A 25,094-nucleotide genomic window follows, 5' to 3' on the forward strand; every position below is an offset into this window, starting at 1 on the left:
GTGACTGGTAACTCTGACACCAGATCTCCATGTTCCCCAGCTATGACCCAGGCTTTACCTCACGACCTAAACCTGGCAGTCACCTAAATCCTAACCCTATTCCAATGTGATCACACTATGGGGTTTTCCTCTTGAAAACAGTGGAGTTAGCCAATCTGGGAGTCGAAAGTAGCTGGTCAGTTCATAAGCCTCCAGTTACATTCTCTTCATGCATCTCCCACCTTCACTGCCTTGTCACTGGAGAGCAGGGCTGCCTCTGCTTAGGGCAGAACAAGATTTTTACCTCTTCTAAAGCTAGAAGAAAGGCTAACTCCCAGGCCTGAGTTTTAAAAAACCTTTACAAACTAGTAATGCATGTTTGCTGCAAAAAAAAGAGAGAAATAAAAGGCAATTAAGCAGCTTACTCCACTACCCAGAGATAACCCCTAATTATTGTTTTAGAGTACTTGTTCTAAACTCTTTTCTGCATATTCATATACCTATACAGATGTATATATCACAAATGTTTTATTTTTACAAAAACAGTGTATTATATATCCTGCTTTACCTTTATTAAAAACTATAGCAACTTCAGATATGCACTATGTTAACATGTTTGTAAGTATATTTCAATAAGAAGTACAATTTTTTTTTTTTTTTAAAGTAGGCTCCACCTTGAGATTAAGAGGCACATGCTCTGGGTGCCAGGGTGGCTCAGTCAGTTAAGCTTCTGTCTTCAGCTCAGGTCATGATCCCAGGGTCCTGGGATCAGGCCCTGTGCCAGGCTTCCTGCTCAGTGGGGAGTTTGCTTCTCCCTCTCCTTCTCCCTCTGCCCCTCCCCACTCATGCTCTCTCTCTCTCAAATAAATAAAATCTTAAAGAAAGTGTCACATGCTGTAGTGACTGAGCCAGCCAGCCTCCTCTACCCCCGAAGTACAACTAATATTAACTGCTATGCTCACTGAGAAAATCTCCACTTTTAGTTAACTTTTGCAAATATTTCTACTAAACAAAAATATCTTAATGGCTAAAAAGTAATGTGTTTTTACAAATTAAGAAATTACAGAAATAAAATTAAAATCACCTATAAAGTAATCATGTAGATATAATCATGATCAATATTTTTATGCATTTCCTTTAAAACTTTTGCATAATATGCATCAGGATTAGGCTTTTTCTAAACATTGTGCTCTTTAAGAAATTTTATGAAATCATTCCAAAAGAAGAGTTTAATTTTTTCTTAATTATGTCAGGATAGAAAGGGTTTAAAAGGTGACTTTGTGGGGCACCTGGGTGGCTCAGTTAGTGGTTTCCGACTCGATTTCAGTTCATGATCCCAGGGTCGAGGGATCGAGTCCCACATTGGGCTCTGAGCTCTGTGCAGAGTCTGCTAGAGATTCTCTCTCTCTCCCCCACCCCCGCGAGCAATCTCCCTCAAATAAAATCTAATAAGAAAAAGGTGACTTTTATATGTAATTAAGCTATTTAACATGTTGTAGTGGTTGGTACTGTTAAGGAACATAACTTCCCTAACAGTCCAATAAGTATCAGTACAGTCATTTCAAGGTTCTGCAAATAAAACTTTCCACCCAAGAAGAGTTGCCACCCAATACAAAGGAGACTTATTTTCTGCTGCTGTACCATTTTCTTCTGCAGGTTAAGCTAATTTATTGTGCAGAGTTGCTATCTGACTTTCCAATAAGGTTTCTAATAGCCTCCTAAATGCTGTTCACTTTGGAGGATTTTCAACTGTTAGCTGAATAATGCCTCATGCAAGATCAAACTCATGAATTTTTAGCAGCAACTGGGGTGCTACAATTTGATTCTTTCTTTAAAAATGGGCAACACAGGGGCACCTGGGTGGCTCATTAGGTTAAGCCTCTGACTCTTGATTTCTGCTTGGGTCATGAGACTGAGCCCCACACAGGGCTTCACGCTGATTCTCTCTCTCCGTCCGTCCCTGCCCCTCCCCACCAAAATAAACAAAGTATTTTTTAAAAACTGGGCAACACAGTGTTCAACAGAACTGTAATGTCAGGAAACATACACACATTGCCCTCCCACGATCCCCCCTCCCCCACCCCAACCCAAATTGCCATTGCTAAGAAGAGGATCAATGTTACTTCTGGTTTAACTCATAAGACTGCAAGATTTATGGTTTTAGGTTAAAGTACCATGTCTGGGAGCAATACAGCCCACACTTACATCCAACATGATTTATAAGTTCAACCAAGGAAACCCTGAGGACTTTCTAATCATATAGTCTCACAAACACAAGAAATTAAAGTGCTTTCATTTCAGTAGGGTGTATACATTTTCTGAAATGAACTAGAAGATCCAAGATTCCTTACCAAAGAAAGGTAAAAAAATTGTCAGGTTTCTCAAGAGAGGAAATTTCCCTACTTAGTACCATGTCATCCAGTCAATTCTATTTAACAAACATTTACCAAGAATGTTATGTCACATGCAGATAATAAAGAGGTTTGAAAGTTATTCCTTGCCCTCATAGACCTCACAGCCTAACACAGTGGTTCCTGTGTCCAGCAACACCATGGCGTTCTTTGTTAGAAAATTCTGAATTGCCAATTAAATTTCTTTAGTAGATTATATGACTACTCAAATTTCTATTTCTTCCCAATTTGTTTTTTTCCTCAGTTTGTCTTTCCTTTTTTTTTTTTTTAAGTATTTTCTAATTTCCATTTTTTTAAAAGATCTTTTTAGAGACAGAGAGAGAGAGATTGAGAGTGTAAGAGTCGGGGGGGGGGGGAGCGGAAGGAGAGAGAGAGAATCTCAAGCAGACTCCTGGCTGAGCAAGGAACCCAACACAGGGCTCAATCCCAGGACCTTGAGATCATGACCTGAGCCAAAATCAAGAGATGGCTGCTTAACTGACTGAGTCACCCAGGTCCCCCCTTAGTTTGTCTTTCAAAGACATCTGTCTATTTCATCTAAGTTGCTCATAATAACCACTTATTATCCTTTTAATATCTGTAAGAATCCTGACACTGGAATTGTTTTTTATTCTTGATCAGTCTCAACAGGGATTTTTCAATCTTAATATATTTCAAGGAAACATTTTGTTCTATTTTCTCTATTGTCTGTCCTCTACTGCATATTTTTTATTTTTATGTTTATTATGCCTTTCCTTCTATTTACCTTCACTGATTCTAAAACTTCTAATATAAGCATATAAAGCTGCATATATTTTTCCAGTTTTATAGTTTTTTATGGCAGAAAAATCTTTGGCAGAAAAAATCCAAAAAATCTTTCGTGGAGTGCTCTCTTACTCCTTACTTAAAAATCAAATTAGAAACCAATGAAACAAAACAAATAAGGAGGAAAAAGTTCCCCACTATGGTGAACATGTAGGTTTATCGAGCACATATAGAACCCATCGGAGAGTGCAGCTAAAAAACTATTTTCTCAATGAATAATTCTTCTGATACTTACTTTCAATCCAGTGAGAACTGTAATCTAAACCTCCATAATTTTCAGTGTAAAGAAATTTATGGGAAAAGTGCAGCTAGGAAGACATTGCCTCTAAAAAACACATACACTGCTCCCACAATGCTAAGCCAGTTCCTTTTCCTTCCCCTGCAGTGATGTGTACCCCCATGGCTGCCATTCCATTAATAAAAACCTTTTCATGACTGGTAAATTCTCTACTCTTTCCTACAATGTGTATAGAGCATTATACTAATGAGACAAAATGAAATAGAAAACATGGTCTATGCTTGAGATGTAAGCATACCCCATGACCCAATAATGCCACCAAAAGACATGTACAAAATGTTCACAGCACCATTCAGCATAATGATCAATGTCCATCAATGGCAAAATGGAAATAAACACTCTTCACAATGAACAAAATTACTGCTACAGTGTGTAACAGACTGGCCACAAGCTTTGTAAACCAATGATCCTGGACATGAATTTCAGTTCTGCTACTTAATGTAATATCAAATATGTAGACATGAATATATAACCTCATAACCCTGCTTTCTCCATCTGAAAAATAGGGTCATATCACCTGTCTTACAAGATTTTTCTGAGGATTAAAAGTCATGTGCATATAACACAAAGCACTATGTCTAATAGGTGCTCAGTAAACAATAAGTCTAGGATTTTAAGAGATGGAACTTCTATCACTCAGGATCAATATCAGATTTTTTTATACATAAACTTTCTTCTTAAGATGTTTCACCGGACCTGCCAAACCAATCTGTAGCATTTCTAAGTTGCCAACTCAGTCATTGGTAAAACTACACAAGAACCAGGTCATGGCATTTTACTACTCAGCTACTTTATGAACCCATATGCAATTGCAGCTGTCAGCTCTAATGTCAGAGGATCAAATGAGTTGGAAAGATTAAACAAATGGGCAGAAGAAATGCCAATAAGTGCATAAACTGGACAGGAGTCCAACTGGTTCAGTTACAAAGTTGATCCCTAAAACGCTATGCACATTCTTTATAAAGAGAAGCATATGCAGGTTAGGATGCCTGAAAAGCAAAAGAATGAAAATGGGACAAAACATCCCTTAGTACTACTGTGGTTTTCAGCCTAATTCTGAGCCTCCTTTGGTCTTAAAAATAAATCTATTCATACTTGTCATTAAAGAATAAAACATAGAAATCCTACAATAAATCTCACTTTGACTTCTTTTTAATGTAAAATGTGTGTGTGTGTGTGTGTGTGTGTGTGTGTGTGTGTGTGTGTGTAAGATCTGGTATTTAGTAGCACCCAGATTCTAAATTTTAAAGTTATAATAAAAATTAGGAGAAATGACTATTTTTATATATAATACATATTCAAGTAAAATTTTTACTCACTTATAAAGAAAAGTCAGGATATTAACTTATATTGCCATCTAAACTAGTAAGCAGAAGGCGGAGGCAGGGCAAAGAAAAAAAATAAGTCTCCTAAAATCTTGATACCAAATTTCCTGATCCAAAACAGTTCCTTGAAGAGTAAGGCTCCAAAATTCGGTATTTGACTGTATATGCCTATTACCCTAGCTAGTTCTATTCTATTAAAATTTATCATTAGGCCTATCAAGTTTTAAAAAGAAGATACTTTTAAGAATTTATGAGTAATTCAAAGTAACTCTAAATCCAGTTCCATTCATTCCACTAGAAAGGTCAGTACTCCATCTTGGTGCAAGTCAGTGACATAGGGGCTCTATACAAAGGGATTGAAGAACAAGAAGCTTTTTCTTTCTTTCTGGCTGAATTACTGGGAGAATCCCAGGCCATTTCTAACCTAGTGGAAACAAAGAAAAACTTTGGCCAAAGCCTTGTGATCTGTGTTATTCCAGGCACCATGTTTTCAGAGCCCATGCTTGATTTATTTTGTTGCATGGATCTAGTTTTCCATTCATATGACGTTGTGCATAGAAGAATCAACCTTGTTAGGGAAGTCCTCTTTCAGTTTTCCTCAATGATCCATTTATGTGCAAAAGTTCTACAGATTTCCTTCAGTTTGTCTCTCTAAAGAAACCAATGTCATCCACATTTGAAAAACAGCTAGCACACAGGCTGTCTGCCACACAGAAGCAAAAGTTTAAAAAAAAAAAAGTGAGATCCATAAGTTTAAACCAACATGGCACCCAACACATTTGTTTAAAATCCTAATTCAATGTTTGCAAGTGCAATTCAATTCCCGCACTTTGCAAGATAGTCTTTTAATTTAAAATGATGGTATTGTTACTTTTAATCCAAAATCTTGAAAAATTTTAAATATCTAATAACAGAGGACATGTTAGCTAAATTAAAGTACTGCCTTTTTTTTTTTTTTAAAGATTTTATTTATTTGACAGAGACACAGCAAGAGGGGGAACACAAGCAGGGGGAGTCGGAGAGGGAGAAGCAGGCTTCCTGCTGAGCAGGGTGCGCGATGCGGCCCCATCCCAGGACCCTGAGATCATGACCTGAGCCCAAGGCAGACCCTTAATGACTGAGCCACCCAGGCACCCTAAAGTACTACCTTTTTAACAGAACCATACAGCTATTGAATTTTTACTAAGAATTTTTAGTAACAAGAAATAATTTAATGTTACATGGGAAGGGAGAAGCATGATTAAAAAACATCCACATAAAATAGGACCTCAACTTCACAGAACAAAGAGGAAACACATCAAAATGTTAGTTACACCTTGATGTTTATTTTTTCTTACTAACCAAGAATAATCTGTTTCAAATTGTTTTTCTGAATAAAGACATTCAGTGGCTTTTCAATTAAATACAAAAGACCATGAGAACATTATTCAGCCACAATGATAAAGGATCTAGCCAACTAGAATTCAGATTCTAGTATGTAATTTCAAGAAATCCTTGAACTTGCACATGACCAATGTAACTTGCTCATGTTTTAGAAGTAGAGGGAATTTTATCCCCAAATAACTGATGACTAAGAGAATATTAAGTATACAAATAAGTTCTAAGAAATTGACTAAAGTATAGCTTTTATGTATTAGAAACAGGAAGAAATGGATATTAGAAATAGATGGCAAGAGGTTATAATAAAAAGTGTCAGATAAAAAGGGTCAACAGTTTTTACTGAAAGCACAGCTCACGTTCACCACTCTCAGGGACACTGATATGCTACGTATCCTAGAGAGAAAGGCATCACCTCAAGGTACCCTACTGGGACAATGAAAAGAAGACAAAGTACACCTTCATGCTAAAACCACACCACGAAACCATTCTAAACAAGAGCCATGATAATTTCAATAGTGACAGAAATTACTTATCCTTTAGTAGTAATCAAAAAGACTAACACCAGATACTTCATCTCCTCATATACTTTGTATATTCAAAAGTCTCAAATATTTTTAACCTGAGATATTTCAGAAACAGAAATTGCAAAAATAACAATACTCACAGCCCCCCATAAAGGATTTTTTTCCAACAACATCCAGCAGTGCCTTTTACTCTTCTGATTAATCATACTTATCTCCTGTGTGTGGAAGAATTACTTGGATCTATGATTTATGGGTAAAACCTACAGGTCTGTATTTAGACACCAGACACGCACACATCTTCTGTCTGACATGGTGAAGAACTAACTAATGGGAAGTGCAGAGCTAGGTTTCACAACTCTTCTAGCACTGATGCAGCCTCAAAGATCTACGCAAGTAAAGCATTTCAAAATTCCATGAAGATATTTCAAAAAATGCAGTGAGAGAGCTCTACGGTACTGGGGTAGAATGGAAAGGATGGGGCCAATGGCATGTGATTTTATTGCAGTTACAGCCTTTAGATTTATAACAAACTATCCTTTAAAAATAGGTTTTAAAGGGTCTTAGGATTTTTTTTCATGTTCATCAGAAAGTCCTAGGAAATGCTGAAGAGCGAAACACAGTGAAATAGTGTTTATGCTCTCCGTTTCCTGAGCAAAAGAGCCTTCTATTTCCTTCCTGGGCTACCTAACAATGCCAAATAACTTCATAAAAACATCAGGATTTTAAAGGAGGAGAGGTACCAATAAGCAAATTTCTCATCCTTGCCGTGAATCAGAGAAAATTACTGATTAAAGTCAATGCTTTAGTTAATAAATCACAGACTTTTCAAAACACCTAATGGTTTATCATGTGAATTCAGCATTTACATAATAACCCAAATGCTAATTTCCCTTTCATGTGATATTCAGATGTTGTCAGAATCAAACTCTAATACTGAGAGTCAGTTCACTTTTGCTATATCACTTCTTCAAATTGCTATGTCTCTGAAAGAATGACAAATTGAAAATAGTATATTACCTTAAAGAACTTGACAATACATGAGAAAATTCTGATGGATAGAAAAAGCACTTAATGTAGCTTATGAACCAAACAAGTAGAAGTATGGAGGAAACTACTTGGAGAAACTCACTAAAATCAAGAAGTCTTAGAAATTTAGAAATCCTCCCATTGTATGGGTGAGAAAACTGAGGCCACGGTGTCAAAGTAGATGTAGCCATACTGATATATTAGGGAGACAAGCTATATACAATCCAGATCTTCTGATAGATTTTTTTCCGTATAATTTCCATAGCATTATATTTCTAAATTAGTTCTTAAACATGCTGTTATCCAGTAGAATAATTTCAAGGAGTGGTGATTTTAAGAGCTGGCAACCCACCTGCAACAATCTCTTGCTATCAATGAATGTCATTATCAGCTTTGAAAGCTAAGCTCTATGAAATGAAAGGTATAGTAAAGAGACAGGACATGTTCACAGTGTGGATACCAACTAGCTGAGGGCTTCACCAATCCAAGCCACCATCCCCACCCAGATCAGCCCAGGGCTGGGGTGTCCTCTGTAGAGCCAGGGTAGGTTTTATACAGGAAGCGCTGGAGTATGTACTCAGGCTTCAGTGATGAAGTCAAATGAGGATGTCAGCATTTTTGGTTCCCTTCAAACTGACCACATGCCAGTAAACTATTGGCTAAAACTGCAACTGTCCTCCTCCACTGCAGTGTGCCAGGGCCAGAAGGATCCTAACGAGTATGTTGGCTCCGGTTCTTGACCTCTTTTTCACTGTTTTAGCATGTGGTAAGCAAAGAAAAAGAAAATTCATATAAAGTATTTTCTGATAATTTGACCCTGTATAGTATAGATTTTATATGTCTGTAATTAATTAAGCCTCTTCATCACTGTTCATTCAGATACTACATGGCTATAGCTGTAGAAACAGGTTGCAAAAATTACACTGAAATAACATTTCTGTCATAAATGTGTGGGTTTTTTTTTTTCAGTTTGCTGCTTACATTTTGGTCTACTACATTTTATAAGAACAGATGTATCTGTCTTGGCTTCAAATCAAGTGATTTGATCAGCTTAGTCACACTATATACATTAATTAAATTTGAGAATGGCTTTAGAAACCATGATATTAACCAATCTGTTACAAAGGTAAAATTAGTACCCTACCTCCAAAAACATTATTTAAATATTTATCTAAAAATAAATCTTTAGAAAAGGAAAATAACAAAGCTATTTATCTGTTCCTAACACCATCATTCTGCTCCATGTCTTGATAAAATTATCAGTAACTAGAGCTGTATACTTAAGTGTTCTTCTCATGAGAACCCTGACAAAGAGGGGTCATTATAGCCTCATTGTACAGATGGTGAAAGTGAGAACTCAAGTTAGGCAGCTTTCTCAAAAACTAAGTGGCAGAGCTGCAATTCAAACCGTGCACTGTTCAACTTCAAAACCTGGTCTCTAAAATCCAAAATGCCTGCTTAGTCTCCCAAAGCTTTCTCGAAGTTAATAACCTTGGATGGAAGAAGAAAAACTTTCACCCTGAGTTTTCTTGTATTTAACCCCAAACTCAAAAACTGAAATGGTTTATACCTGGGAAACTTCTGCTTTCTACTCCATGTGACCTTTTCATAACCAAACTCCTCAAAACTTTGTATTTAATCTACTTGTAAGCCAATAGTTTGACAAATGATCCTCCTTTTGTATAACTCACCCCTTAGTCCACCCAAGCAATAGTCAGTTTTAGCTTAGTTTGTCCATTGGTCATGAGAATGAGAAGAGTACATCTGTCATTTTCTCAAGGCCACTTTGAGCCAGAAATATAATTCTGGTCTAAGGTCTGGTTGCTAAACCACGCTTCCTCTGCAATGGTAAGCTACTATTGGTAGGCTGGTCTTTAAGAAACAAAAAATAACAAGTATGGGATATTTAAAATACTACTTTTGCTGATCTCTTTCCCCTAACTCGTCCCTCCCCTCTATTTGCCCATTTCCTATATATTCTGTATTGTGATTATGGAAAGAAACTGCAACTGCTTTGGCAGATAAGGAAAAAACCTTACTCCTATTTCAAACATGAAGCAAAGTTTCATTTCCTTTTCTTATTAAAATATGGGATATAGCCTCAAGAAGTATGATACTTTCAAAAAGTGTCATGTTAAATCCATTTCCTCTATTTAAATTTTATTGGTACAGACCATTATCTTTTGATTTATAAATTTGAGACACTGCACTAAGAAATGTGTTGGTATCCATGCATATAGTAACTCAGCACTGTTGAGCTGGTCTAAACCGGCACTGTCAACTGAATTTCTGTGGTGATGGAAATGTTCTGCATTTGTGCAGTATTAAGGTAGTGACATGAGCACTTGAAACATGGCTTGTGTGACCAGGACTAAAATTAATTTTATTTTAGTTAATTTAAATTTTAAAAACAACCAGCATAGGACAGCATAGGTCTCAGGTCTGGGTGTCTTTTTTAATTTTTATTTTGAATTAATTATAGACTCACAGGAAATTGCAAAAATAGTAGAGAGGTTCAGTTTCCCCTAATGATTACATCATCTTATATAACTATAATACAATATCAAGACCAGGAACTTGACCTTGGCACAATGTGTTTAGTTCTATGCCACTTTATCACTTGTATAGACCTGTATAAGCACAATCACAATCACGATACTGAAGGATTCCAGCATCATTAAGAGCTCCCTCATGCAAACCATTTCTAGTCATCAATACCTTTCTCTTCATTGTCCCTAACCCCTGCATCCACTACTCTGTTCTCTATTTCTATCATGTTGTCATTTACAGAACACTCTATAAGTGTATTCACACAGTATGTGACCGTGACTCTGAGATTGGCTTTTTTCACTCAGCATAATGCTCTTGAGACCCTTTCAAGTGCTTGCATGTATCAACAGTCCGTTCCTTTTCTGTTGCTGAGTAGAATTCTACGGTGTGGTTGTACCACAATGAGTTCAGCCATTCACATGTTAATGAACATTACATTGTTAAACAGTCTTTCACATTACAAATAAAACTGCTATGAACATTCGTGTACAGGCTTAGTGTGGATCTAAGTTTTCATTTCTCTGGGATGAATGTTCAGAAGTACGACTGCTAGACTGTATGATGAGTGTCCACACGTGCTTATTTTCATTTGTTACCTGTATATCCTCATGGTGTTTGCCCATTTTCTAATTAGATTGTTAGGGTTTTCCTTTCTTCTTTCTTTTTTTTATACTGTTCAGTTTTGAGAGTTCTTTATATATTCTAAGTAGAGTCCTTTGTCAAATATAGGGTTCTTAGATATTTTCTTCCAGTCTATCATTTGTCTTTTTGCCCTTTTAACAATCACACAGCCAAAAGATTTAAACTTTGAGGAAGTCCCATTTATCAATATTTTTTCTTTTATGGTTTTTATGCTTTTGGTGTCATGGCTAAGAACTTTCTGGTAAGTTCTAGGTCTAGAAGATTTTCTCCTAGGCTTTCTTTAAAAAGTTTTACAGTTTTATGTTTTACATTTAAATTGACCTATTTTGAGTTAATTCATGGATATAGTCTAAGTTTTAGGTGGAAGTTCATTTTTTTGGGGGGGGTCCACAGATATCCAATTGCTCTAACACCATTTGTTGCAAAGATACACTCTATTTGCGCCTTTGTCAAGAATCATCTGGCTCCACTTGCGTGGGGCTAATTCTGGGTTCTCAATTCTGTTGCACTGACCTATTTGTCTATCCCTCTGGTAATACCATAGTCTTGGTTACTGTAGCTACATCACGTCTTAAAATTAGAACGATTCTCCACACATTATGCTTCTTTTTTCAAAACTGTTTTTTAGCTGTTTTGGTTACTTTGCCTTTCCGTGTAAATTTTAGAATAATCTTATCTATACCTATAAAAAATCTTGCTAGAATTTTAACAGGAATGTTGTTAAACCTATACATCAATTTGGGAGAACAGTCATCTTCATTGTATTGAGAGTCATCCAATCCAAGAACACAGTATGTGTCTCCATTTATTTAGATTTTTATTTCCTTCATCAGCACTTTGTAGTTTTCATGGGTATATCTTTTAAAAGCAACACAAAGACCTAGAAATAGCTTATAAATGCCACCAAAATAAAAAGCGATAGTCTAAACAGGTTTTGGAAATCAAAGTGATCTGGGCTAACTAAAGTTAAAAATCAAGAATCACACAAACACAAGTATGTTTATTTGGGGCAAATAAGCAGATTTTGCTGAAAGACTGGCTTCCCATCATTTACAAAGAAATAAAAGGGCACTACAGGTAATTCTGCAATTAAAACAGTACACAGGACACATGAGAAGTTTAAAGGATGGAGTACATACCTTCCATTATAGGTAGCACTTCTTCCCTTTCTTGATTTTATTTTTCCTATGTATCAAAGCCATGCATTACATGTGCAATAATAGTGCAAGACGAGGGGTCTAAATTACATATTTGCAAAGGTCCGTTCCAAATCCTACAATATTTTAGGGATTATATTTTTGAAAAGTGATAGAAAATAATGCTTTTTGAATGTTGCTGCTTAGATATCTACAAGAGGCCAGGTCAAGTGGAAAAAATTCTGTTCAATAGTAAATGTGTATAACTATTTGGACAATCTATGAAAGCTGCAGGGAAAAGTGAGAAACAAGAAAATTTTGAAGAGATTAAAATTAGTTAGCCCAGAAATGAGAATTCTGTGAAAATACCTGTAAAGTAATTAGGAAGTTATGTACCTACCCAAAGGAAATGAACAACTTAAAAATATACACAAGAATACATTCTTAATAACTGGAGTTCAAAAGAGTGAGACCACAGTAGGTTGTACAAACCCTGAAATAGGTAAGGTCCTATTCATGATGAGTATAATTGTGAAGTATAGTTGTGAAGGTAGGAGAGTACCAAAATAATTCAGAGACCATCAACATTCTACAAGCATATGATCCACATCTTCAAAAAACCGTGCCCAGCTTTCAAATCTGACTGAGAAAGAAGAATCTGAAGACTGGAGACTAAGGAACAATTAACAGTGACTATTTCCTGCTTACCTCTGTGTCTCCTAGAATGCTTTATCAGTTCACACACAATAATTGCTTGATGGACTGATGACTACCTAGGATTATCCCAAAGCAAATGGAATTATAATTGGTAGAGAAACAGAGGAAGACAATTTCTGAAAACCAAGAGCATGGGCATCATTTTCTAAACTGTTGGTCATGATTATCATGCTGGAGAAGTTGGACACTGGCAGCTAGAAGGATTCTTCCACAGAATCAAACACATGTATCACTGTCATCTTATCCACACTATCTTAATCTCACTCCTGAAGAGGTCACTGCACCAGACTGGGCAGTGTATGAGGAGAATAAAGAAGAAAAAACAAATAAAAGAACCAAGGAGAGAGGGGGGAAAAAAGGAGGAAGTGCATTATTAGTCAGCTTGAAAACTACTTAAAGACGTAGAAGAGTAAAAACTAAAAGTAAGGGAAACTAGTGATGCCCCAAACATTTTTATAAATGACCAAATTAAAGAAAAATTATTCAAGTTATTTTATGTTTAACATCTTATCAGTACTATCAAGATAAAGTATAACCAAAACCAAAACTATTGAAATGTTCGATTCTAAGCTAAATATAGAAACTAAAGGTCAAAGATTTAACACCAGTCAGATTCACTCAATTTTAAAGTTACAAGTTGTTTTTAAACTCTTGAATCACTATTGTAATAAAGCATTGTTTGATTTTTTTTTTTTTAACAGAACTCCAATTTGAATAGGGAAAAATCTACTAACATAAGTGCTTGACAAATTCAGGAAGCCATTTACTAGCCTATATGAGCAAACCTAATACATGATTCGGGTGAATAGACAAAATCAGAGGCCACTCTTCCGGCTGTTTTGTCCTCTCTTACCAGTCGAAACAGCTGCACACAAAAGTTCCAAATGGTAGAAAACCTTGAGACTCTTTCACCCCATTATTCACCTCTGCCTTTACCACAATCATTTCTACAATGCACCCAGAGCCTGCCTTTCATTGTTCACAATTCCTGAACAGCATTTAGTCCCTATTTTAAGAAGGAAAGTCTGTAGAAGGGGGTTATTTCTCTGCCTTTGGTAATAAAAAAGGCAGTCTACTCAAAATAACCAGTTCCATTCTCAGACCAATTAAAATCATAAATGCATTCAGACATCGCTGTCACATCCAAATCTTGACACAACAAAGGTGCTAAAGACTATATTCTGTTAATGAGGAATTTAAATTTAATTCTACAAAAAAATGACTTTTGTGCACCAGTGAAATGCAACATTTAAAATTTCCACAAACAGATACTGAGAGGCTCTTTATATGTAGATGTTTCTTTTAACCTCCTTCCAGAGCTTGAACCTTTCTCCAACTAACAATTAACTTGTAAACTGGTGAATTTACAACTTACACTGAGTGCCTTTTCAGTACTACAAAAACCAAAAGCAAAAGCAAAACACCAAAAACAAAACTCAAAAATATCTCTAACAGGTTACAAGTGGGTTAATGACAGCCACAAATTCTTTGCCACCACTCCCACACCAAGAGGTAAGGTCTATTTCTCCACCTCCTTGAACGACTATCCAACAGAAAACAGCAGAAATGACTATTGCACCAGTTCTGAGCTCCATCTTTAAGAAGCCTGGCAATTTCTCTTTCCTTTTTGGAGTCCAGCTGTCATGTTATGAAAACATCCAAATAGCTACATGCATGAGAAAGGCCTACATGGAAGAGAATGAAGGCCCAGCTGACAACTCCAGCTAAAATCACAGCTGATGGCACCAAGCTGCCAGCCCTGCAAGTGAGCTACCTTGGAAATAAATCTTATAGCCTTAATCAATCTGTTCCAGCAGACAACACGTAGACCAGAAATGAGCCATCCTTACCAAACCCTGGCCAGAACCCAAAGTTGTGAGCAAGAAAATAGTTCTTTTTTTTAAAGATTTATTTATTTACTTGACAGAGAGAGAGCACATAAGCAGGCAGAAGGAGAGGGAGCAGCAGGTTCCGCTGAGCAGAGAGCCTGACGTGGGGCTCTACCCCACGAACCTGAGATCATGACCTGAGCCAAAGGCAGACCCTTAACCAAATGAGCCATCCAGGTGCCCCAAAAATAGTTGTTGTCTTAAGCCACTAAATTTGGGGATGATTTGTTAGGCAGCAACAGATAACCAAAACAAAGTTTGGAACCAGAAGAGGGGCTGGAACAAAAACCTAAAATATATATCAGTTTTGGGTCCAGGTGATGGGCAGAAGTTAGAAGAATCTCGAGGAGACAGTTAATAAAGATCTGAAAATGTGAAGAAATGTTACCAGTGGCTGAAGAAAGGGAACCTACATCACGTGCTGGCAGAATAATTATCAAACCCAAAGCATGCAGTAGCATGGGAATAGAAAGGGCACCCAATGAACTCATGGATCTAAGGAGAATTGCAGGAAGAATGCTGAAAGTACAAAATGGTTCACGTTAGCCACCTATGACAAAATATGGGTGAAATGAACTAAAGAAGGAACAGTTTGGCTCCTTTTCAAGTAGAATTTAGAGGAAATAAAAAGGAGTGGACTTGATGGGTTCAAAAATAAAACCATTCCTCATTTCAGCAGCTTAGCAAAAAGCTCAAGGCAAAGATCAAACCCTGGAGTGCCAGTAAAATGTGGCCTCAAAACCTTTTTTGAGGCCTCAAAGATTTTAGGTGGTTGGTTCCTCATAGATTGTTAGACCAGTGGTTCTAAAACTTCGTGTGCACCAAACTCAGGTGGGGTTGGCGGGGGAAGCATGTTAAAACCCAGACTGCTGCATCCGATCCTCACAATTTGATTCAGCAAGTCTGCTATGGGGTCTGACCTCTGTAGTTCCCAAGTGATGCTAATGCTGCTGGTACAGAGACCATACTTTGCAAATCACAGTGCTAGACCAAAAGGCTTTGCAGGATTTTAAGTGTGTCTTAAGAACCATCTCTACCAGACAGTAGAGCTTGTAAGATTTTTTTTTTTTAAAGATTTTATTTATTTATTTGAGAGAGAGAGAGCACAAATGGGGAAGACGGTAAGGGGCAGAGAGAGAGAGAAGTAGACTCCCCTTTGAGCAGGTAGCCCAGCACTGGGCTCGATCCCAGGACCCCCAGATAATGAACTGAGCCAAACGCAGGCACTCAACCAACTAAGCCACCCAGGTGCCCTGAGCTTGTAAGAATCTTAATGGTATTTTCACGTAATGTCCTGACTTAAAGGCAGTTTAAGGTAGAGCCCTGTTTCAAAGAGATCTGTGGGAATGGTTTAATCTAATGTTGTGAACCCCAAAGCAATCCATGAGAATACTCCTAAAAACTCTGAAAACATATCAATGGAAAGACCATCAGTCTGGACTAAAAAGACATAGTTCAAAATGAAAAATACCAGGGCCCTTATTCAGACAGGAAGAGGCTACAAACATAAGTCATTTCTTATGGAAAAGTAAGATTCAGAGGACATAACCAGGAGCATAGAGAGTAGAGACAAGAGCCATGAAGAACCACCCAGATTATAAACTAGTCCTAGGGCGCCTGGGTGGCTCAGTCAGCTGGGCATCCAACTCTTGATTTCAGCTCAGGTAATAGTCTCGAGATCGTGAGACTGAGCCCTGCATCAGGCTCTGTGCTGGGTGTAGATCCTGCTTGGGATTCTCTCTCTCCCTCTGCCCCCTGCCCCCTTCTCTCTCTCCCCCCTAAAAAAACAAAAACAAAAAAACTACTCCCTAAACAAGGAACCATTGACATTTACCTAGCTGGATTTTAGCACTGTTGTGGACCGGGGACTGCTAGGTGTCTCCCATTTCCCCTTTCTGTTTTTTGTTTTTTTCTTTTTTAAATAATAGCTTTACTGAGATATGTCACATGCCATACAATTTACCTGAAGTTTGCAACTCAGTGGTTTTAAGTATATCCACAGATAAAACCAGATAGCTTTAAAACATTTCCATCACCTCAAAAAGAAACCTGTACCCTTAGTTATCACCCCCCATACACCCATCCCACTGGCTCTAAGAAGCTGCTAATCTACTTTGTTTCTACAGATTTACCTATTAAGGACATTTCATATAAATGGAATCAGACGATATGTGCTCTCTGGGACAATTTCTTGTAACTAGCATATTTTCAAGGTTTATCCATGTTGCAGTATATTATCAGTACTTCATTCCACTGTATGGATATACCAGAATTCATGTTTCTATCCATCATTTGATAGATATTTGAGTTGTTTCCACCTTTTGGCTATTATAATGTTGCTAAGTTGTATTCATGCACAAGTTTTGGGTAGGCATATTTTTTCCTTTCTCTTAGGTAGATAGGTCAAATGGTAACTCTATGTTTAACCTTTTATGGAATTGCCAGACTGTTTGCAAAGTGATGGCACCATTTTACATTCCCATCAGCAGCGTATCTGTGTTATGACTTCTCCACAGCCTCTAATACCTTTTTGAAGGAGAGTGTCTGTTGCAATTTTCCTGTCCCTGCCTTGCCGTTGTATGTTGGGTGGGAGTAGGAGAGCAAATAACTTGTGCCTTTAGTTCACAGGAATTTGTTTGAGATTAGCTGTACCCAAAGAGCCTCATCTGCACCTGGACCTGATTTAGATGAGCTTCTGGACTCCAGCTAACATAGCAACAGAGTGAGGCTTGTGGGGGTCTTGTGTGTGGGCTAGCGTAGTCTGCATATGTGAGGGGCCAGAGAGCACACTATGGTAAACTGTCATTCTGGTGGTCACCTCCAATGAACCACACTTGTGGGTATTCACGCCCTTGTACAGTCCCGTCCCACATGGACGCTGGGCCAGGCCTATTACTGCTGAAACCATTAGTATATGTCAGAAATGATGCAGTGCCAGTTCTGGGCCTAGCCCTTAACTGGTTGCGCAGCATCTACTTCTTCCATTTTGGAACCCAGACACCACAAGGGTACCTAAGCAGCCACTGAGTCCCAGCTCCCAAGCCAGCCTCAGAGCACCACAGCCAACCCAGCATCCAGATGACACCACATAGAACAGAACCTCCTGGTCAATGCACTGAATCAGGAGATAAGTCGCTGTTTTAGACTATCAAGTTTTGGAGTGGTTTATTACACGGCCATTAATAACCCAAACAGGTCGCTTTTAGTGGTATTTTAAGCTTCACTTCTCTCCTAGTCACACTAGGCTACTTAATTATGAAGAACTGTAACGTGCAGTAAACTTTTTCCCCCCTCTACAAATTCATCCTATTATACCTAGGATCAACTCAACAATCATTTAAGCAAATGAAATATACCTTCTAGGTCTCAGGAGACTTTTCGTAGAGTCTATCTTAGAGTCCAAGTCAGTAGAAAGTTCCCATTTTCAGTAGAAAGCAATGAGCAGCTACACAAGCCACCAGAGAGGACTGGCCAGGGATGGGAATCTCAGCAGTAGCTGACATCTCTTGGTGCTCAGCAAGGCACACCAGGAGTACAGACCAATCCAAGGAAAGGCCCTGTGTCTCAGGAATTTGGAAGAGAGGCTGGGGGCACACAAATACCAAGCAGTCTGTGGTGACAGCCAGGGAATCTCCCAGGCACAGTCGCAAGGTTTAAGATGGCAGGGCTTCGAGAAGCCAGGTGTTATAGCAACCAGCGAAGGTTTTCTTTTAACATCAGTAACACCAGTAAGAATTTCTCAACTCTGCTTTGTCTTATGCTGACACAGCAACTGTCCTTCTGCTTAGCTCCTCTGGATTTAAAGGGCTCTCACGTGTCTAGCCCAGTCACCCCTATCTTTCAGTTTATCTTAGGTACGGTCATGATGGCATGCAAGGATCTCGGAGGCTTTCTGCATCTCGAGAATACAGACAATAATAAATCCCTTATAACACAGAATTACTCTGATTTTCACAGGATAATGCTTAGAAAAGTTCCAGACACACAGTAAACTCTCAAAATATTACACTACCAGTATAATATATGTGGTAACTTTGTTCAATTGCAAGTGCATCTGCCCTAAAAACAATGATCTTCAAGGAAAAAAAAATAACAAGAGTATCAACTCCTAAGTCTATTAATTGAGAACTGGTTTAAACAAATTGTATTACAGCTATACGGTGAAATACTATGCTAACTTAAATAATAAAGGAAGAGGATTTTGAGAAATGTGATATGGAAAATTTCCAATACATATCAATGAAAAACCAAGTTGAAAGAACATATAATCCCATTTTAAAAATAAGTCTATCCTGCTTGTATACGCACAGAAAAAAAATCTTGTAGAAACCACCAGACTAACTAGACACCACAATCTGGGTGAGGATTTCACTTTCTACAGAATATACTGCTATAATATTTGGTTTTTAATAGTAAGCACATGATTCTTATCAACAGAAAAACATGAAGAGAAAGGCACACAGAGCCTTCTTAAAAAACAGCATGCTTTTACCTGAATTTGTTCACATGGTATTCAGCGTTCATTGCTCTTTAGCACTCAGAGTGGCTCAAGTCTGTTTTCAGAACAGTGTCAGGAGCTGCTATATGAGCTGTTTCCTGTATGGGGCAGCTATTTTTAATTAATGAACATTTTGTTGTAAGAGTTCACTGGAAAATAAAACCACCACCATTTCTGCAAGTCAAACGAAAAAAAGGCTTACTCTCTAGAGTAAAATGAAAGATTTCAGTTATAAAAACATACTCTAAAAGGTATTAGATGGTATGTAATATTGAGTATTAAGCACTTTATTTCCACTGTGATACTAAGATTAATCTCATTTAAAAATTTCTCAAGGGAATCTAAAACTTCTATTTACTTCATCTCTCCTAAGGAAAAAAAAATAATACAGCATTCTTCCTATCAAAGGCATTCAAACATGAGCTGCAGGGAACATCAGAAGTGAGAGAGAAAAGAGAATGAATACAGAAAGAGAATAAAGCTTTCTAAACATTCATTGAGCAACTAGGTGCAAAATACTGTTCTATACTAACTAGAAGAATTAAAATTGTGGTTGCTCTATCTCTAAGTGTATTAGCAACAAAATCACCCCTTCCAAATCATTAGATTCTCCCAAGGTTTATGAAACAATATGGCCCAGAAAATAGCTGCTATGTAAACCAGTTTTATTTATCCATGCAACTCTTCAACCCGTGGGCTCACAGCACAACTTAAGGGGTCCTCTCAGGGAGCCTGCAGCAGGGCCAGAAGGTAAGAATTCAGGGGTTAGGTAGAAGAACCAGAGTTCCAAAGGCCCCACCAAGCCACTCCTCCCCAAAATGAAGACGGGATTTTCCTGCAGATCTAAGAGAAGGTTCTAAGAAGCAGCCCGCCCCCACCCCCGACACACACACAGTGTATGTTAATGTGCAGTACACTCACAAAAACAAGGGTTTATTGTTCTCTTGACAAACTGTACTCCTCATGACAGGTGGTAATACACCCATTTACACTTAACTCTACCCACACCCTCTCCACTCACCACTTCCCTAAATTCCTTGCATTTGTAAACTATTACACAATTTTTTAAAATATTTTATTTATTTATCTGACAGAGAGAGAGAGAGAGAGAGAGAGAGCGCGCACAAGCAGGGGGGAGCAGCAGAGGGAAAGGGAGAAGCAAGCTCCCTGCTGAGCAGACACCTGAGCTGAAGGCAGACACTTAACCAACTGAGCCACTCAGGCGCCCCTATTATACAATTTTATTTTTATTTTTTAAGATTATTACTTATTTATATATTTGACAGAGAGAGAGGGAACACAAGCAGGGGGAGTGGGAGAGGGAGAAGCAGGCTTCCCGCCGAGCAGGTAGCCCCATGTGGGGCTCGATCCCAGGACCCTGGGACCATGACCTGAGCCGAAGGCAGAATGTTTAACCTACTGAGCCACCCAGGCGCCCCCCCGCCATTATACAATTTTAAAAGTAACTTATCTGTTAATTTGATTCAAACAGGTTATAGAATTTCTACCTAATACACTGAACAAAAAATGCTGGCATTTAAGAGATGTTCCGAGGATAAGATGGTAAGGGTTCTAAAGTCCTATGAAGGCCTTGCCTATAGCACACCTCACAGAGGGCTGTGATGGCTAATTCTATGTGCCCACTTGGAGAGTGTTTCTGGATAAGACTAACATTTAAATCAGTGAATTCTGAGTAAACAGACTGCCCTCCATAATGTGGCAGGCCTCGTTCAATCAGCGGACAGCCCCGATAGAACAACTACAAAATACCCAGCCTTCCCAAGAGAGAAGTCTCCAGCAGATTGCCTTCAGACGTCATCTACATCGCTGGCTCTCCTGGGTCTTCAGCCTGCTGATTTGGACTTGCCAGACTCCACAAACCCACAAGCCAATTCCTTGTAATACACGTGCACACATTCACATACCCACACACCCTACTGGTCCTGTTTCTCTGAAAATCCTGAATACAGGGATCCCCTTTGGGACGTCATAGCCTGGCTACCAGCAGTTTAATATCTACACAGGAAGAGTCATTCAATGAGGGGGAAATGGCCTCTCCTGACCAGAACATGCCTAACCCTTCTTCCAATCGTGGTGCTCGCCAGCAAATCATGCTGTTTAGGAATACATGAATATGCCTGGAATAGGATATAGCTAGGCACACCTTATTATCCCTTACTTATTAGATTCCTAAGAAGAGAAAGAGTGCTGAAGGCAATTTATACTCTGCTCAAAGCTTTGAAACACAAACATAATATAAACAAAATCACATAATTAGATAAATTGGCCTTAGCAATGACCTGCTGAGGCCATTATGGAATTGAAAGGAAAATGGGAGGCAGAGACAACAGACAGTGGTAGAAAGTACACTGATCTCTGTTTTGGAGCATCACACATTTTTCTCCATTACAAGTGACTGAACTATTCATGCTTGCCTCAAAATACCTTAGTATTACCAAATATTAACCTAAATAGTTATGGTACTCCTCTACCCGGTTCTCACCCCCTCCACCAACATTTGCCTGCTTAAGCAAATGACCCACTGTAAACACACCACCTGTGGTCATGCTTCATCCTAACTTCCCCCACCACATCATCCTTCTCTCATCTTGCTGCTGTCTAATGTGGCCTGCCCCCACTGAGCAGTGGCACCTACAGGGCATCCCTTACAACCATCCTCTGATCATTGAAACTGCTACTTCTCCATGCTCTCACAGTTTCCATGTTGGGAGAAAAGTAAGTGCCACCACACCAACGTGTTGAAATATTTCTTGCATATAAGCTTTTTAAACCTATACTTTCTAGGGGTGCCTGGGTGGCTCAGTCAGTTAAGCATCTGCCTTTGGCTCAGGGTCCTGTGATCGAGCCCCTCATTGGGCTCCTTGCTTAGCAAGGAGCCTGCTTCTCCCTCTCCTGCTCCCCCTGCTTGCGCTCTTTCTCTGTCAAATATATAAATAAAATCTTAAAAAAAACACACTATACTTTCTATTGTCTTTACCTCATCACCTCTCATTTCCACAATATATCCTGCCCTAGGGCCACTATACCACTCTAGTTTTTAATCCTTATCACAAATTGAAGTTGTAGGCAGAATAGATATTATATACAATTTAGAAATGAGGACACAAAGATAAAAAGAGATAAACTGACTTGTACAAGATCAGAGTATAAATTAATAAAACTACAATTAGGACGTATTTTTCTATTAACTTAAATTTCTTTTACACAGGGAGGATATATAACAGTTATCAAAAGCATAAGATCTCAAGTCAGATTATACTTGCTCTACCACTTATCACAATATGACCCTCGATTAAGTTTATGAATCTATTAGTTTATTAACCTAAATTATTAGTGGCTTGGTTTCCTCATCTGTAAAAACCAGAACAGTATTGACCTTCAACTGGTTTTTGAGGAGATTTCATAAGATAAAATGGGTAAAACCCTTGAACGTTGCCTGACACATGGAAACCATTAATAAACTTTATCCATTCTCCTTATTGTTTTATAACTGAATCAGCCTTTCACTGGTTATGATATACATGCCCTACTCACACTTATCCTTTTTAATCTTTTGTAGAATCATGAATTTCAGCTGAAAGGGACCAAACACATTTAAAAACCACGGATAAATCCAGTGTTTATTTGCACAGCATGTTTTATTGGGTCACATGCAAATACGTGCTTAGCAAAAACTTTAAAAGGAAGTTGGGGGGCACTTGGGTAGCTCAGTTGGTTAATGTCTGGCTCTTGATCTTAGCTCAGGTCTTGATCTCAGGGTTGTGAGTTCATAGCCCTATGCTGGGCTCCACGTTGGGCATGGAGCTGACTTAGGAAAAAAAAAAAAAAAAGTTGGGACAGAAAGGAAGTATCACAACTTGAATAACCCTTCTACCTGTTGAGTTGGCTGCTTATTGGCTATGTAAAATAGCCAGTAAGTGCAGAACTTAATTTTTCTGTTATGGGATCACTTTATAGAACATTGACCAAACACAGTCTTGATATGGCTACATTCTAAACTTAAATGGCAAGTACATTACGTGGTGCTCTTCCTCTGCCATTTTAGACCTTGGGCCTTTACCCAAAACATTCAATTGCTCTGCCCACATGGCTTAATGCTTCTGCAAAGAAGTGGGCAGGCGGTCAGAAGATCCAAGTTCTCATTTAAATTCTCACGTAACCTTTTCAGACCTCAATATCGCCAACGACGATACCACCCACTTGCCTACTGCTCGGGTTCTTCAGAACAAAAACAGTCAAGACAAACCATAAAACACAGGCACTGGCTTCCAGGTTTGCTGCACAGAGGGGAAAAAACCATCTGTGGGGATGGTATCCTCCCAGTGAAGGCATCTTAAATATCTGAAGTACAAAGTCTGTAAGAATGGGTTATTTGCCTTTAAACAATGATAGGTGAGGGATACTTTCTTGTGCTATGCTCTTGAACTTGTCTCCAAAAGAATTAGTATTTTAATTTGTATGTAAGCCACAATAAAAATACTCTTGACATTGACATTTCCAGTTTCATATTATAGAAGATTTTGGCATCAAGATTTTAGTAGTAAGGTGGACCTGGGTTGACACTTTACTAGCATCTCCTCTACTAGCTATGTGACTGTGAGCAAGCTAGCTAACCTTGCAGATCCCTGGGTTCTGTTTGCTTTTTGGTACAGGTGGTCATATTGAACAAAGAAGCCAATTTCACCTTCTCTCACAGGATTATGAGGAGCAAATGAGGCCACACACACCACGTTATGAACAAGACAGCACCAGCCCACACCACTGCCCTAGTCTGTCAGCAGCTGAGGCAGCAGTCTGTTTCATTCACACCTGGATTTCCAAAGCTGTGTCAAGTGGATTTGCTAGGTGATATGAGTTAACACAAGCCCGCTGATCCAAGAACTGTAAGAAGTAAGTTTAAAACCTATCCACAGAAGACATACAGGGTGAGTAAAAGTTTTAGCAAGACCATTAGCTGTGATTCACAGTACCTATGTTGCATTTTTCTTTCTGTTCTCACTGCCTTTAATCATAGTTCTGGGCATGAGTACGTGTAGGGAGAGCTAATAAAAATGACAATGCCCCATCTGAAGGTCCAAGGTCTACGACCCAAACTTGCATGTTTCAAGTTCCTCTTCTGTAGGAATGCTGACAATACTGACTCCACCTTGGGCCTCCATCTTGCTCATGTTTGCTCAATGACCTCCCAGGAATCTGTTAGAGATAACATAGTCTTCCTTCTTTCCTGATGCACAGGTGGTGCCAAAAGATCTAATTAAAGGGTAGCTGTCAATTGGGTGCATGCAAACCCTTCGAGGTGCATGCAAACCCTTTGGTCCTACTACAGTGCCCTTCTGTGTGTCCCCTCGCTCTATAAAATCTGTGGACTAAGGTCTGGACTTTGTGGAGAATAGCTATGCAGCTGCTATGGATCATCTTCTGCCTGATCAACCCCGTCAGTCAGTTACCCTGAATCAAACTCTGTAATATATATGAAGTGGCCTGCTTCATTTTCTGGTCTCAAAGTGCCCTCTTGGTTTGGGAGATACTTTACTGTCTCTCCCCCACCTTCTAACACATTCGTATTTTGAATTTGGCCCTGGATGTTGCCAATCTGCCAAAAAAGAATGTTTTCTTATCTTCTTTTCTGAGGCATAAGATTTTTCAAACTGCGGTCTCATTCCATTAGTGGATCTGACAGAAAACGGAGTTATGTACACACAAAGGATAAATTTTATTCCAGACACACGTGTATACACACACACACACAGTGTTATACGGGATTGTGGTTCATAAGTTTGAAAACCACTATTCAAAAGCAGTTACTGACTGCTCTCCTTTTGAAAATAAGTAACTGATGGTAACACTACTTTTTAAAAGGTCATTGCGATCACAAAAGAAAGTTTAAAAGGCTA

At 38.5% G+C, this 25,094-nt stretch overlaps 1 protein-coding gene across 3 annotated transcripts in view; it reads right to left on the minus strand.

Annotated features, from left to right (window-relative positions):
* FGD4 (FYVE, RhoGEF and PH domain containing 4) overlaps positions 1–25,094 on the minus strand; it is a 208,144-nt gene that overhangs the window by 128,240 nt on the left and 54,810 nt on the right. The window contains exon 1 of one of the 3 annotated variants that reach the window (XM_025879509.2): positions 6,862–7,030. The exons of the other annotated variants lie outside the window; for them this stretch is intronic. Within the exon in view, the coding sequence (XP_025735294.1) occupies positions 6,862–6,871 (10 nt within the window). The 5' untranslated portion in view covers positions 6,872–7,030. Of the gene's footprint in view, positions 1–6,861; positions 7,031–25,094 lie in introns of those variants that run through there. 3 annotated transcript variants of the gene reach the window in all.

This window comes from Callorhinus ursinus, unplaced genomic scaffold, assembly GCF_003265705.2.
Source record: "Callorhinus ursinus isolate GAN/ISIS: 27379988/994484 unplaced genomic scaffold, GSC_fseal_2.0 scaffold27, whole genome shotgun sequence".
Classification (NCBI taxonomy): Eukaryota; Metazoa; Chordata; class Mammalia; order Carnivora; family Otariidae; genus Callorhinus; species Callorhinus ursinus.